The sequence below is a fragment of the Bufo gargarizans genome, chromosome 4 (assembly GCF_014858855.1).
Source record: "Bufo gargarizans isolate SCDJY-AF-19 chromosome 4, ASM1485885v1, whole genome shotgun sequence".
Classification (NCBI taxonomy): domain Eukaryota; kingdom Metazoa; phylum Chordata; class Amphibia; order Anura; family Bufonidae; genus Bufo; species Bufo gargarizans.
Window position 1 is genome coordinate 51182576 of NC_058083.1, and position 16206 is coordinate 51198781.

General features: G+C 42.8%; 1 protein-coding gene across 3 annotated transcripts in view; it reads right to left on the reverse strand.

The window, feature by feature from the left end:
• Positions 1–240: 240 nt before the first annotated feature.
• The window catches only part of SCARA3 (scavenger receptor class A member 3), a 39688-nt gene continuing 23722 nt past the window's right edge, over positions 241–16206 (reverse strand). For all 3 annotated transcript variants that reach the window (XM_044289363.1, XM_044289361.1, XM_044289362.1), the window contains exon 6: positions 241–2360. In XM_044289363.1, coding sequence (XP_044145298.1) covers positions 1906–2360 — 455 coding nt within the window. In that variant the 3' untranslated portion in view covers positions 241–1905. The remainder of the gene's footprint in view (positions 2361–16206) is intronic.

A 16206-nucleotide genomic window follows, 5' to 3' on the forward strand; every position in this document is an offset into this window, starting at 1 on the left:
TTTCTTTGGCATAACACCTCCGTTACCTGCACTACAATATGTTTCTTTGGTATTCTGGATTGTTCATTGGTGTTATGTTTGTTTTTCCTGTGCTTCTAATTTTGGATTACTTTTAGTCCCATGATGTTTCTGTGGTAGTAAAACAAAGTTCTACCATAGTTTATTTTCTTTTTGTTCTAATTACTTAGATTAGATTACATTGTTCTATCATTGATGATTTTGTCATTGGCCATCTATCGGACTTTCCTATATTCCATAAAGAAAAACAAAAAAAAAAACGCCCATATATATTTGTGATGGACCATTGAAGAGGATCTTTTGTTTAATAGACTATGAAGACCTTATTTCAAAAGCACTTAGCCAGCAAGTGCAGACATATTAAACAAGAGTTTCTAAGAGAGGTTGCAGAAACCATCTACATGTGATAACATTTTAGGCAAATTCTATTGGAATGCAATTCTGAACATCTTAACAGAACACTTTGGTTAAAACTGATACATTGTGTTATGTCTAGTGCATGGTCTGATGAGGGTGGAGCATGACACAGGGAATCTCTCATTGCTGCTGTGTCATGCACCACCCCCTCAGGCCTTCTCTAGGCTAACACAGTGTATATTAGTTTTGCTTGGAGTGTTTCTTTAATTTGTCAATACTAACACACACAAAAAAGAGTACATTGACCTCATATTTGTATCCATACATTTGGAAATTAACCATACAGGACTTTCAATAGAGGTTCGAACTGTTCGACATACATATAGAACACTCAATATGTCCTATCAATCCTCCAAAGAAAAAGGAACAAGCTAGAAGATATGTAGCTCCAGCCTTGCTTACATGCAAGTATCTCACCGCGTGTCCATGGGGTCTTCTGCTCTACTGCCCAATAGAATGCAATAGGCTCATTGATTTGTATATTTTTAATTCTGTTTGCTAAAGTAGGGCAACTAGTTTTCTTGGATGCACAGAAAATGGGAAGGTCACAGATCAATTTGCCAACCAGGCATTTCGGTTTTCACTTATCTCAGTTACATGGTCTATTTCTTCTCAAATTACATCTAAAGCCACATTTGAAATTCTGCTGGTTTGCTTACACCAAAGAACAACACATTCAGAAATAAAGTTAAGGAGAAACATCACATAAAGTTAAGGAGAAACTCCAAAAACACATGAAATCATCCCTACCACCCTCTAACCTCACCTACTTATTAACAGTGTGCAGAACACTAGGGAGACACCCTTGTAGGTCCAATGCACAGGGGAGGTGGCAGGCTGTGCCTGTGCAGTAGCATGCAGCATGTCACAGGCAATAACTAAACCCAGCCCACTGCATGGAGCAATAGAGCGTTCCTTAATTGTTGCCAGTTCATGGTTTAGCCATACTCAGCTTGGTATGTTATAGTTCAGAAACGTACAATATACTGCATTGACGTGAGACTTCAGGATTATATGGGAGAATTCACATGGAACAATATGGAGTCTTCCTTTAAACTGTTAGGTCACGTGTCCGTCAACAAAGTGTAGTCTGTTTCCAAGGGCAACCAGCAAAAATTTGAAAGCAGCTCTGAGAGCAGCAGTAAGGACAGAACAAAAGCATAGTATTCGCTATGAATTCTCAGTGTGCTTAAACTGGAGATCTTGACAGGTGGGCATCTGAACAGGTCAAGAACCTACACAGATATGATACTAATATTGAATGAGAATAATGAATGCAGCAATGCATCCTACAAAAACATGTCTATATTTTATATGATTCGGTAGAATTATGTGGAAAAATTGGATTATGTTCCAGCCACAACTTCATGACCAAGGTTAGAGTCCAAAGTCTGGTATCTACAGCACTGAGTCAACTCTCTACCCCACTCATGGGTTATTCTGTGTTCAAAAAGTCTTTTGGAAATACATTCATTTTGATACGGCAGCTTTTCCTTTTGGTCCAGGAGGTCCGGGCAAACCAGAAGGACCTGGAATACCAGCTTCCCCTTTCAAGCCCATTGGTCCGTCTATCCCTTGCAACCCAGGGTGTCCCATAAATCCTGGCAGTCCAGTCAAGCCTTGAGGTCCTATTGCACCGGGAGGGCCAATAGGTCCAGGAGGACTTGGATCACCTTTCATTCCTTTCTGACCTTTTGGACCTGGTGGACCTATACTGCCCTTCTCACCTTTAATTCCTGAACTTCCTTTAATTCCAATAGAACCCTTCTCTCCTATAGGTCCAGTTTCACCGATAGGTCCCCTTGGCCCTTGAGGACCTGGAGGGCCTAATTCACCTGTGTCACCTTTTTCTCCCTTCAAGCCTATGGGTCCTTTTCCTCCCATATCACCTTTAATCCCTCTTGGACCTGGAAGTCCTGGTAGACCTAAAAAAAAAAAATTCACAGTTATTGATCAGATATCCTAAAGCTACTTTCACACTAGCGTTTTTTGCGGATCCGTCATTGATCTGCAAAAACACTTCTGTTACAATAATGCAACCGCAAGCATCCGTCATGAACATATCCGGTTGTATTATGTCTTCTATAGCCATGACGGATCAGTCTTGAACACCATTGAAAGTCAATGGAGGACGGATCCGTTTTCTATTGTGCCAGATTGTGTCAGAGAAAACGGATCCATCCCCATTGACTTACATTGTGTGCCAGGACGTATCCGTTTGGCTCCGCTTCGTCAGGCGGACAACAAAACGCTGCAAGCAGCCTCCAGATCGGGATGTTGACTGAACGGAGGCAAACTGAGTGGATCCTTTCCCATTCAGAATGTATAATGGCAAAACGGATACGTTTTTATCGCGAATATCGGCAGTTTGAGAATTTGCGAATATTTAGAATATAGTGCTATATATTCGTAATGACGAATATTCGCTCTTTTTTTTATTTTTATTTTTTTTAACACAGTACACATCAAGTGATCATCCCTCCCTTCTTCTAGCTTCTGGCCCAATGAGAAGGCTTTGTCACAGTTTAGCAACATTCCTAGCAACCAATAGAAAAGTTGCCTACCCCTTACTATATAAAAAGAACCTCCCTAGCGAAAAAATATGCCGAGTACTATTGGAGCGCTCTATCTGCATATAAAGCTATTCTAATGTTCTGCCGTGCCAACAATTTTCTCCAGTCTCAGGAAACTTCTTGCAGCTTGAAAAATGCAGCATAAGTGACCCACGCCTGTATTTCGCGCGCATTTCGCGAATATTACATTGACGATATTTGCAATCAAAAATATAATCTCGAAATTCGTGAATTTACGAATATATGACGAATATTCTAAAAAATATTTGCAAAATGTTGCAAATTTGAATATTGCCCCTGCCGGCCATCACTATTGTCCAGTACAAGGAATAGTTGAAAACTTGCCAATCATATTTCATTAGTTTAAAATAATCCAAGGAAAATTGTATCCACTATAGTTCAGATTACTGCCCAGATCTTCCTCATAGTGGGGCAGTATTATAGTAGTTATATTCCTGTACATAGGAGCAGTATTATAGTAGTTATATTCTTGTACATAGGAGCAGTATTATAGTAGTTATATTCTTGTACATAGGAGGCAGTATTATAGTAGTTATATTCCTGTACATAGGAGCAGTATTATAGTAGTTATATTCCTGTACATAGGAGCAGTATTATAGTAGTTATATTCTTGTACATAGGAGGCAGTATTATAGTAGTTATAGTCTTGTACATAGAAGGCAGTATTATAGTAGTTATATTCTTGTACATAGGAGCAGTATTATAGTAGTTATATTCCTGTACATAGGAGCAGTATTATAGTAGTTATATTCTTGTACATAGGAGGCAGTATTATAGTAGTTATATTCTTGTACATAGGAGGCAGTATTATAGTAGTTATATTCTTGTACATAGGAGGCAGTATTATAGTAGTTATATTCTTGTACATAGGAGCAGTATTATAGTAGTTATATTCTTGTACATAGGAGCAGTATTATAGTAGTTATATTCTTGTACATAGGAGTCAGTATTATAGTAGTTATATTCTTGTACATAGGAGGCAGTATTATAGTAGTTATATTCTTGTACATAGGAGCAGTATTATAGTAGTTATATTCTTGTACATAGGAGGCAGTATTATAGTAGTTATATTCCTGTACATATAAGGCAGTATTATAGTATTTATATTCTTGTACATAGGAGGAAGTATTATAGTAGTTATATTCTTGTACATAGGAGCAGTATTATAGTAGTTATATTCTTGTACATAGGAGTCAGTATTATAGTAGTTATATTCTTGTACATAGGAGCAGTATTATAGTAGTTATATTCTTGTACATAGGAGCAGTATTATAGCAGTTATATTCTTGTACATAGGAGCAGTATTATAGTAGTTATATTCTTGTACATAGGGGCAGTATTATAGTAGTTATATTCTTGTACATAGGAGGCAGTATTATAGCAGTTATATTCTTGTACATAGGGGCAGTATTATAGTAGTTATATTCTTGTACATTGGAGCAGTATTATAGTAGTTATATTCTTGTACATAGGAGCAGTATTATAGTAGTTATATTATTGTACATAGGAGCAGTATTATAGTAGATATATTCTTGTACATAGGAGCAGTATTATAGTAGTTATATTCTTGTACATTGGAGCAGTATTATAGTACCTATATTATTGTACATAGGAGCAGTATTATAGTAGATATATTCTTGTACATAGGAGCAGTATTATAGTAGTTATATTCTTGTACATTGGAGCAGTATTATAGTAGTTATATTCTTGTACATAGGAGGCAGTATTATAGTAGTTATATTCTTGTACATAGGAGCAGTATTATAGTAGTTATATTCTTGTACATGGGAGGCAGTATTATAGTAGTTATATTCTTGTACATAGGAGGCAGTATTATAGTAGTTATGTTCTTATACATAGGAGGCAGTATTATAGTAGCTTTATTCTTGTACATAGGAGCAGTATTATAGTAGCTATATTCCTGTACATAGGAGCAGTATTATAGTAGTTATATTATTGTACATAGGAGGCAGTATTATAGTAGTTATATTCTTGTACATAGGAGCAGTATTATAGTAGTTATATTCTTGTGCATAGGAGCAGTATTATAGTAGTTATATTCTTGTACATACGAGACAGTATTATAGTAGTTATATTCTTGTACATAGGGAGCAGTATTATAGTAGTTATATTCTTGTACATAGGAGCAGTATTATAGTAGTTATATTCTTGTACATAGGAGCAGTATTATAGCAGTTATATTCTTGTACATAGGAGGCAGTATTATAGTAGCTGTATTCTTGTACATAGAAAGCAGTATTATAGTAGTTATATTCTTGTACATAGGAGCAGTATTATAGTAGATATATTCTTGTACATAGGAGCAGTATTATAGTAGTTATATTCTTGTACATAGGAGCAGTATTATAGTAGTTGTATTCTTGTACATAGGAGCAGTATTATAGTAGTTATAAATCTTGAACATACAACTCAAGCAGTATTATAGTAGTAGTACATTTAAGTATTATAGTTGTTATATAGCAGCAGAATTATTGCTGTATTGCTGGTACTGGAAATATATAACTGTGTAAGCCATATATATATATATAAAGTTTATTATATTCCACATGTCTGTAGAATTAGTAATGTCTTCCTTCAGTTCAGGAGTTGTTCCAGCACAATTTAGTGCCTGAAGAATATCACACTCTGAGTCAGGTTCTTATCCTCCCTGTTATCCCCTTTGATTTTTCAGGCTACAATTGAGGAAAAATAGCATATGCCATATATGTGCCGTCACTCTGCCATCAGAACACATTTCATATTTTTGGGTGATGCTATTTTCAGTTGATGGATTTGGTTGTTTTCTTATATTTCACTGACATGTTTATTTTATTTGCTGGATGGAAATTCGCCTTCACTGTTTTCCCTGCTCGAGGTGAGGTCAGATTTGGAAGTCATTTATCCCACCAGCAGTGGATGTGAGCGGTGAACGCGTTAACGACTTGTGGAGTCCAGTTCTGAGTCACCCAGCGTGTTTTATGAGGGACCTGCTCAGCTTCTCACTGTTTCCCTTAAAAATCTCTGCTACTCTTTATGTTCTACTAGTTTCTGCCACATAAACTGATGTCAGCGCTCGCTTCCTTTGTTTTGCAACTCGGGAGCTTTTGCAATTGAAATCGGGAAATCATCATTAATTTAACTTATTTATAGTGATTTAAATCCATAAAAATGTGAAAAACAAGTTGTGAGAGCTCTTATGTCTCTGCTGTAGCTCAGACCTACTGAGTACTGTATATTGAATATACCATGGTACAGTGACTGACGAAGGTCTATCACATGAGATGACCAAGTCCAGAACCTGTATTTATCTGGATAACATTAGCATTCAGTGGGCATTGTTTGGTCAGATGTGATTCCTGCAGAATAGTCTCGTAGTTTTGAGATCCCAGATAGGGATGAGCGAACTCGAACTGTATAGTTCGGGTTCGTACCGAATTTTGGGGTGTCCGTGACACGGACCCGAACCCGGACATTTTCGTAAAAGTCCGGGTTCGGGTTCGGTGTTCGTCGCTTTCTTCGCGCTTTTGTGACGCTTTCTTGGCGCTTTTTGAAAGGCTGCAAAGCAGCCAATCAACAAGCGTCATACTACTTGCCCCAAGAGGCCATCACAGCCATGCCTACTATTGGCATGGCTGTGATTGGCCAGAGCACCATGTGACCCAGCCTCTATTTAAGCTGGAGTCACATAGCGCCGCCCGTCACTCTGCTCTGATTAGCGTAGGGAGAGGTTGCGGCTGCGACAGTAGGGCGAGATTAGGCAGATTAACTCCTCCAAAGGACTTGATTAACTGATCGATCTGCAGCTGTGGACCATTGAGCTGCTGATCCTCAATTGCTCACTGTTTTTAGGCTGCACAGACCGTTTGTCAGTCTCATTTTTCTGGGGTGATCGGCGGCCATTTTGTGTCTTGTGGTGCGCCAGCACAAGCTGCGACCAAGTGCATTTAACCCTCAATGGTGTGGTTGTTTTTTGGCTAAAGCCTACATCAGGGTGAAGCTGTCACACCAAGTGCATTTAACCAGCAATAGTCTGTTCATTTTTTGGCCATATACAAAATCAGGGGCAAGCTGCGCCTGTCACCAAGTGCATTTAACCCTCAATGGTGTGGTTGTTTTTTGGCTAAAGCCTACATCAGGGTGAAGCTGTCACACCAAGTGCATTTAACCAGCAATAGTCTGTTCATTTTTTGGCCATATACAAAATCAGGGGCAAGCTGCGCCTGTCACCAAGTGCATTTAACCCTCAATGGTGTGGTTGTTTTTTGGCTAAAGCCTACATCAGGGTGAAGCTGTCACACCAAGTGCATTTAACCAGCAATAGTCTGTTCATTTTTTGGCCATATACAAAATCAGGGGCAAGCTGCGCCTGTCACCAAGTGCATTTAACCCTCAATGGTGTGGTTGTTTTTTGGCTAAAGCCTACATCAGGGTGAAGCTGTCACACCAAGTGCATTTAACCAGCAATAGTCTGTTCATTTTTTGGCCATATCCCAGTCTAATTCTGTCACTAAATCCATACCGGTCACCCAGCGCCTAAATACTAGGCCTCAAATTTATATCCAGCTAAATCTGTCCCTAGTGCTGTAGCTGGGCGAGTTATTTAGTGTCCGTTCAAGCACATTTCTTGTTCTGGGTTGAAATACAATTCCCAATTTAGCAATTTCATAATTTAGTGGTTCCTGCTATATCAGAGCTATTTGAAATCTATCCCAAAAAGGGTATATAATATTGAAGGTGCACATAGGGTCATTCAGAATAACTTCACACACACCCGCTACTGTGTATTTCCAAGTCTAATTCTGTCACTAAACCCATACCTGTCACCCAGCGCCTAAATACTAGGCCTCAAATTTAAATCCCTCTAAATCTCTCGTTACCGTTGTCCTGTTGTAGCTGGGAAAGTTATTTAGTGCCCGTCAAAGCACATTTTTTGTTCTGGGTTGAAGTACAATTCCCAATTTAGCAATTTCATAATTTAGTGGTTCCTGCTATATCAGAGCTATTTGAAATCTATCCCAAAAAGGGTATATAATATTGAAGGTGCACATAGGGTCATTCAGAATAACTTCACACACACCCGCTACTGTGTATTTCCAAGTCTAATTCTGTCACTAAATCCATACCGGTGACCCAGCGCCTAAATACTAGGCCTCAAATTTAATTCCCTCTAAATCTCTCGTTACCCACCGCTGTACTGTTGTTGCTGGGCAAGATATTTAGTGTCCGTCAAAGCACATTTTTTGTTCTGGGTTGAAGTACAATTCCCAATTTAGCAATTTCATAATTTAGTGGTTTCTGCTATATCAGAGCTATTTGAAATCTATCCCTAAAAGGGTATATAATATTGAAGGTGCACATAGGGTCATTCAGAATAACTTCACACACACCCGCTACTGTGTATTTCCAAGTCTAATTCTGTCACTAAACCCATACCTGTCACCCAGCGCCTAAATACTAGGCCTCAAATTTAAATCCCTCTAAATCTCTCGTTACCGTTGTCCTGTTGTAGCTGGGAAAGTTATTTAGTGCCCGTCAAAGCACATTTTTTGTTCTGGGTTGAAGTACAATTCCCAATTTAGCAATTTCATAATTTAGTGGTTTCTGCTATATCAGAGCTATTTGAAATCTATCCCTAAAAGGGTATATAATATTGAAGGTGCACATAGGGTCATTCAGAATAACTTCACACACACCCGCTACTGTGTATTTCCAAGTCTAATTCTGTCACTAAACCCATACCTGTCACCCAGCGCCTAAATACTAGGCCTCAAATTTAAATCCCTCTAAATCTCTCGTTACCGTTGTCCTGTTGTAGCTGGGAAAGTTATTTAGTGCCCGTCAAAGCACATTTTTTGTTCTGGGTTGAAGTACAATTCCCAATTTAGCAATTTCATAATTTAGTGGTTTCTGCTATATCAGAGCTATTTGAAATCTATCCCTAAAAGGGTATATAATATTGAAGGTGCACATAGGGTCATTCAGAATAACTTCACACACACCCGCTACTGTGTATTTCCAAGTCTAATTCTGTCACTAAACCCATACCTGTCACCCAGCGCCTAAATACTAGGCCTCAAATTTAAATCCCTCTAAATCTCTCGTTACCGTTGTCCTGTTGTAGCTGGGAAAGTTATTTAGTGCCCGTCAAAGCACATTTTTTGTTCTGGGTTGAAGTACAATTCCCAATTTAGCAATTTCATAATTTAGTGGTTCCTGCTATATCAGAGCTATTTGAAATCTATCCCAAAAAGGGTATATAATATTGAAGGTGCACATAGGGTCATTCAGAATAACTTCACACACACCCGCTACTGTGTATTTCCAAGTCTAATTCTGTCACTAAACCCATACCTGTCACCCAGCGCCTAAATACTAGGCCTCAAATTTAATTCCCTCTAAATCTCTCGTTACCCACCGCTGTACTGTTGTTGCTGGGCAAGATATTTAGTGTCCGTCAAAGCACATTTTTTGTTCTGGGTTGAAGTACAATTCCCAATTTAGCAATTTCATAATTTAGTGGTTTCTACTATATCAGAGCTATTTGAAATCTATCCCTAAAAGGGTATATAATATTGAAGGTGCACATAGGGTCATTCAGAATAACTTCACACACACCCGCTACTGTGTATTTCCAAGTCTAATTCTGTCACTAAACCCATACCTGTCACCCAGCGCCTAAATACTAGGCCTCAAATTTAAATCCCTCTAAATCTCTCGTTACCGTTGTCCTGTTGTAGCTGGGAAAGTTATTTAGTGCCCGTCAAAGCACATTTTTTGTTCTGGGTTGAAGTACAATTCCCAATTTAGCAATTTCATAATTTAGTGGTTTCTGCTATATCAGAGCTATTTGAAATCTATCCCTAAAAGGGTATATAATATTGAAGGTGCACATAGGGTCATTCAGAATAACTTCACACACACCCGCTACTGTGTATTTCCAAGTCTAATTCTGTCACTAAACCCATACCTGTCACCCAGCGCCTAAATACTAGGCCTCAAATTTAAATCCCTCTAAATCTCTCGTTACCGTTGTCCTGTTGTAGCTGGGAAAGTTATTTAGTGCCCGTCAAAGCACATTTTTTGTTCTGGGTTGAAGTACAATTCCCAATTTAGCAATTTCATAATTTAGTGGTTTCTGCTATATCAGAGCTATTTGAAATCTATCCCTAAAAGGGTATATAATATTGAAGGTGCACATAGGGTCATTCAGAATAACTTCACACACACCCGCTACTGTGTATTTCCAAGTCTAATTCTGTCACTAAACCCATACCTGTCACCCAGCGCCTAAATACTAGGCCTCAAATTTAAATCCCTCTAAATCTCTCGTTACCGTTGTCCTGTTGTAGCTGGGAAAGTTATTTAGTGCCCGTCAAAGCACATTTTTTGTTCTGGGTTGAAGTACAATTCCCAATTTAGCAATTTCATAATTTAGTGGTTCCTGCTATATCAGAGCTATTTGAAATCTATCCCAAAAAGGGTATATAATATTGAAGGTGCACATAGGGTCATTCAGAATAACTTCACACACACCCGCTACTGTGTATTTCCAAGTCTAATTCTGTCACTAAACCCATACCTGTCACCCAGCGCCTAAATACTAGGCCTCAAATTTAATTCCCTCTAAATCTCTCGTTACCCACCGCTGTACTGTTGTTGCTGGGCAAGATATTTAGTGTCCGTCAAAGCACATTTTTTGTTCTGGGTTGAAGTACAATTCCCAATTTAGCAATTTCATAATTTAGTGGTTTCTGCTATATCAGAGCTATTTGAAATCTATCCCTAAAAGGGTATATAATATTGAAGGTGCACATAGGGTCATTCAGAATAACTTCACACACACCCGCTACTGTGTATTTCCAAGTCTAATTCTGTCACTAAACCCATACCTGTCACCCAGCGCCTAAATACTAGGCCTCAAATTTAAATCCCTCTAAATCTCTCGTTACCGTTGTCCTGTTGTAGCTGGGAAAGTTATTTAGTGCCCGTCAAAGCACATTTTTTGTTCTGGGTTGAAGTACAATTCCCAATTTAGCAATTTCATAATTTAGTGGTTTCTGCTATATCAGAGCTATTTGAAATCTATCCCTAAAAGGGTATATAATATTGAAGGTGCACATAGGGTCATTCAGAATAACTTCACACACACCCGCTACTGTGTATTTCCAAGTCTAATTCTGTCACTAAACCCATACCTGTCACCCAGCGCCTAAATACTAGGCCTCAAATTTAAATCCCTCTAAATCTCTCGTTACCGTTGTCCTGTTGTAGCTGGGAAAGTTATTTAGTGCCCGTCAAAGCACATTTTTTGTTCTGGGTTGAAGTACAATTCCCAATTTAGCAATTTCATAATTTAGTGGTTTCTGCTATATCAGAGCTATTTGAAATCTATCCCAAAAAGGGTATATAATATTCAAGGTGCACATTGGGTCATTCAGAATAACTTCACACACACGCTTCTGTGCATTTCCAAGTCTAATTCTGTCACTAAATCCATACCGGTCACCCAGCGCCTAAATACTAGGCCTCAAATTTATATCCCGCTGAATTTGAATACAATACATTGGGCCAAATAATATATTTGTTGTTGTGGTGAACCATAACAATGAGAAAAACATCTAGTAAGGGACGCGGACGTGGACATGGTCGTGGTGGTGTTAGTGGACCCTCTGGTGCTGGGAGAGGACGTGGCCGTTCTGCCACATCCACACGTCCTAGTGTACCAACTACCTCAGGTCCCAGTAGCCGCCAGAATTTACAGCGATATATGGTGGGGCCCAATGCCGTTCTAAGGATGGTAAGGCCTGAGCAGGTACAGGCATTAGTCAATTGGGTGGCCGACAGTGGATCCAGCACGTTCACATTATCTCCCACCCAGTCTTCTGCAGAAAGCGCACAGATGGCGCCTAAAAACCAACCCCATCAGTCTGTCACATCACCCCCATGCATACCAGGGAAACTGTCTCAGCCTCAAGTTATGCAGCAGTCTCTTATGCTGTTTGAAGACTCCGCTGGCAGGGTTTCCCAAGGGCATCCACCTAGCCCTTCCCCAGCGGTGAAAGACATAGAATGCACTGACGCACAACCACTTATGTTTCCTGATGATGAGGACATGGGAATACCACCTCAGCATGTCTCTGATGATGACGAAACACAGGTGCCAACTGCTGCGTCTTTCTGCAGTGTGCAGACTGAACAGGAGGTCAGGGATCAAGACTGGGTGGAAGACGATGCAGGGGACGATGAGGTCCTAGACCCCACATGGAATGAAGGTCGTGCCACTGACTTTCACAGTTCGGAGGAAGAGGCAGTGGTGAGACCGAGCCAACAGCGTAGCAAAAGAGGGAGCAGTGGGCAAAAGCAGAACACCCGCCGCCAAGAGACTCCGCCTGCTACTGACCGCCGCCATCTGGGACCGAGCACCCCAAAGGCAGCTTCAAGGAGTTCCCTGGCATGGCACTTCTTCAAACAATGTGCTGACGACAAGACCCGAGTGGTTTGCACGCTGTGCCATCAGAGCCTGAAGCGAGGCATTAACGTTCTGAACCTGAGCACAACCTGCATGACCAGGCACCTGCATGCAAAGCATGAACTGCAGTGGAGGAAACACCTTAAAACCAAGGAAGTCACTCAGGCTCCCCCTGCTACCTCTTCTGCTGCTGCCGCCTCGGCCTATTCTGCTGCTGCCGCCTCGGCCTCTTCCTCCGCCTCCGGAGGAACGTTGGCACCTGCCGCCCAGCAAACAGGGGATGTACCACCAACACCACCACCACCACCTCCGTCACCAAGCGTCTCAACCATGTCACACGCCAGCGTTCAGCTCTCCATCTCACAAACATTTGATAGAAAGCGTAAATTCCCACCTAGCCACCCTCGATCCCTGGCCCTGAATGCCAGCATTTCTAAACTACTGGCCTATGAAATGCTGTCATTTAGGCTGGTGGACACAGACAGCTTCAAACAGCTCATGTCGCTTGCTGTCCCACAGTATGTTGTTCCCAGCCGCCACTACTTCTCCAAGAGAGCCGTGCCTTCCCTGCACAACCAAGTATCCGATAAAATCAAGTGTGCACTGCGCAACGCCATCTGTAGCAAGGTCCACCTAACCACAGATACGTGGACCAGTAAGCACGGCCAGGGACGCTATATCTCCCTAACTGCACACTGGGTAAATGTAGTGGCAGCTGGGCCCCAGGCGGAGAGCTGTTTGGCGCACGTCCTGCCGCCGCCAAGGATCGCAGGGCAACATTCTTTGCCTCCTGTTGCCACCTCCTCCTTCTCGGCTTCCTCCTCCTCTTCTTCCACCTGCTCATCCAGTCAGCCACACACCTTCACCACCAACTTCAGCACAGCCCGGGGTAAACGTCAGCAGGCCATTCTGAAACTCATATGTTTGGGGGACAGGCCCCACACCGCACAGGAGTTGTGGCGGGGTATTGAACAACAGACCGACGAGTGGTTGCTGCCGGTGAGCCTCAAGCCCGGCCTGGTGGTGTGTGATAATGGGCGAAATCTCGTTGCAGCTCTGGGACTAGCCGGTTTGACGCACATCCCTTGCTTGGCGCATGTGCTGAATTTGGTGGTGCAGAAGTTCATTCACAACTACCCCGACATGTCAGAGCTGCTGCATAAAGTGCGGGCCGTCTGTTCGCGCTTCCGGCGTTCACATTCTGCCGCTGCTCGCCTGTCTGCGCTACAGCGTAACTTCGGCCTTCCCGCTCACCGCCTCATATGCGACGTGCCCACCAGGTGGAACTCCACCTTGCACATGCTGGACAGACTGTGCGAGCAGCAGCAGGCCATAGTGGAGTTTCAGCTGCAGCACGCACGGGTCAGTCGCACTACAGAACAGCACCACTTCACCACCAATGACTGGGCCTCCATGCGAGACCTGTGTGCCCTGTTGCGCTGTTTCGAGTACTCCACCAACATGGCCAGTGGCGATGACACCGTTATCAGCGTTACAATACCACTTCTATGTCTCCTTGAGAAAACACTTAGGGCGATGATGGAACAGGAGGTGGCCCAGGAGGAGGAGGAGGAGGATGAGGAAGAGGGGTCATTTTTAGCACTTTCAGGCCAGTCTCTTCGAAGTGACTCAGAGGGAGGTTTTTTGCAACAGCAGAGGCCAGGTACAAATGTGGCCAGCCAGGGCCCACTACTGGAGGACGAGGAGGACGAGGATGAGGAGGAGGTGGAGGAGGATGAGGATGAAGCATGGTCACAGCGGGGTGGCACCCAACGCAGCTCGGGTCCATCACTGGTGCGTGGCTGGGGGGAAAGGCAGGACGATGACGATACGCCTCCCACAGAGGACAGCTTGTCCTTATCCCTGGGCAGCCTGGCACACATGAGCGACTACATGCTGCAGTGCCTGCGCAACGACAGCAGAGTTGCCCACATTTTAACCTGTGCGGACTACTGGGTTGCCACCCTGCTGGATCCACGCTACAAAGACAATGTGCCCACCTTACTTCCTGCACTGGAGCGTGATAGGAAGATGCGCGAGTACAAGCGCACGTTGGTAGACGCGCTACTGAGAGCATTCCCAAATGTCACAGGGGAACAAGTGGAAGCCCAAGGCCAAGGCAGAGGAGGAGCAAGAGGTCGCCAAGGCAGCTGTGTCACGGCCAGCTCCTCTGAGGGCAGGGTTAGCATGGCAGAGATGTGGAAAACTTTTGTCAACACGCCACAGCTAACTGCACCACCACCTGATACGCAACGTGTTAGCAGGAGGCAACATTTCACTAACATGGTGGAACAGTACGTGTGCACACCCCTCCACGTACTGACTGATGGTTCGGCCCCATTCAACTTCTGGGTCTCTAAATTGTCCACGTGGCCAGAGCTAGCCTTTTATGCCTTGGAGGTGCTGGCCTGCCCGGCAGCCAGCGTTTTGTCTGAACGTGTATTCAGCACGGCAGGGGGCGTCATTACAGACAAACGCAGCCGCCTGTCTACAGCCAATGTGGACAAGCTGACGTTCATAAAAATGAACCAGGCATGGATCCCACAGGACCTGTCCGTCCCTTGTCCAGATTAGACATTAACTACCTCCCCATAACCATATATTATTGGACTCCAGGCCACTTCCTCATTCAATCCTATTTTTATTTTCATTTTACCATTATATTGCGATGCTACCCAAAGTTGAATGAACCTCTCCTCTGCCTGTGTGCTAGGCCTAAATATATGCCAATGGACTGTTGCAGTGGTGGCTGACATGAAGCCTGATTCTCTGCTATGACATGCAGACTAATTCTCTGCTGACATGAAGCCAGATTGTCTGTTACGGGACCTTTCTCCTCTGCCTGGGTTCTGGGCCTAAATTTATGAAAATTGACTCTTACAGTGGTGGGTGACGTGAAGCCTGATTCTCTGCTATGATATGAAGACTGATTCTCTGCTGTCATGAAGCCAGATTGTCTGTTACGGGACCTCTCTGCTCTGCCTGTGTGCTAGGCCTAAATATATGCCAATGGACTGTTGCAGTGGTGGGTGACGTGAAGCCTGATTCTCTGCTATGATATGAAGACTGATTCTCTGCTGACATGAAGCTAGATTGTCTGTTACGGGACCTCCCTCCTCTGCCTGTGTGCTGGGCCTAAATATATGCCAATGGACTGTTGCAGTGGTGGCTGACGTGAAGCCTGATTCTCTGCTATGACATGCAGACTAATTCTCTGCTGACATGAAGACAGATTCTCTGTTACGGGACCTCCCTCCTCTGCCTGGGTGCTGGGCCTAAATATATGCCAATGGACTGTTGCAGTGGTGGCTGACGTGAAGCCTCATTCTCTGCTATGACATGCAGACTAATTCTCTGCTGACATGAAGACAGATTCTCTGTTACGGGACCTCCCTCCTCTGCCTGGGTGCTGGGCCTAAATATATGCCAATGGACTGTTGCAGTGGTGGCTGACGTGAAGCCTCATTCTCTGCTATGACATGCAGACTGATTCTCTGCTGTCATGAAGCCAGATTGTCTGTTACGGGACCTCTCTGCTCTGCCTGTGTGCTAGGCCTAAATATATGCCAATGGACTGTTGCAGTGGTGGGTGACGTGAAGCCTGATTCTCTGCTATGATATGAAGACTGATTCTCTGCTGACATGAAGCCAGATTGTCTGTTACGGGACCTTTCTCCTCTGCCTGGGTTCTGGGCCTAAATTTATGAA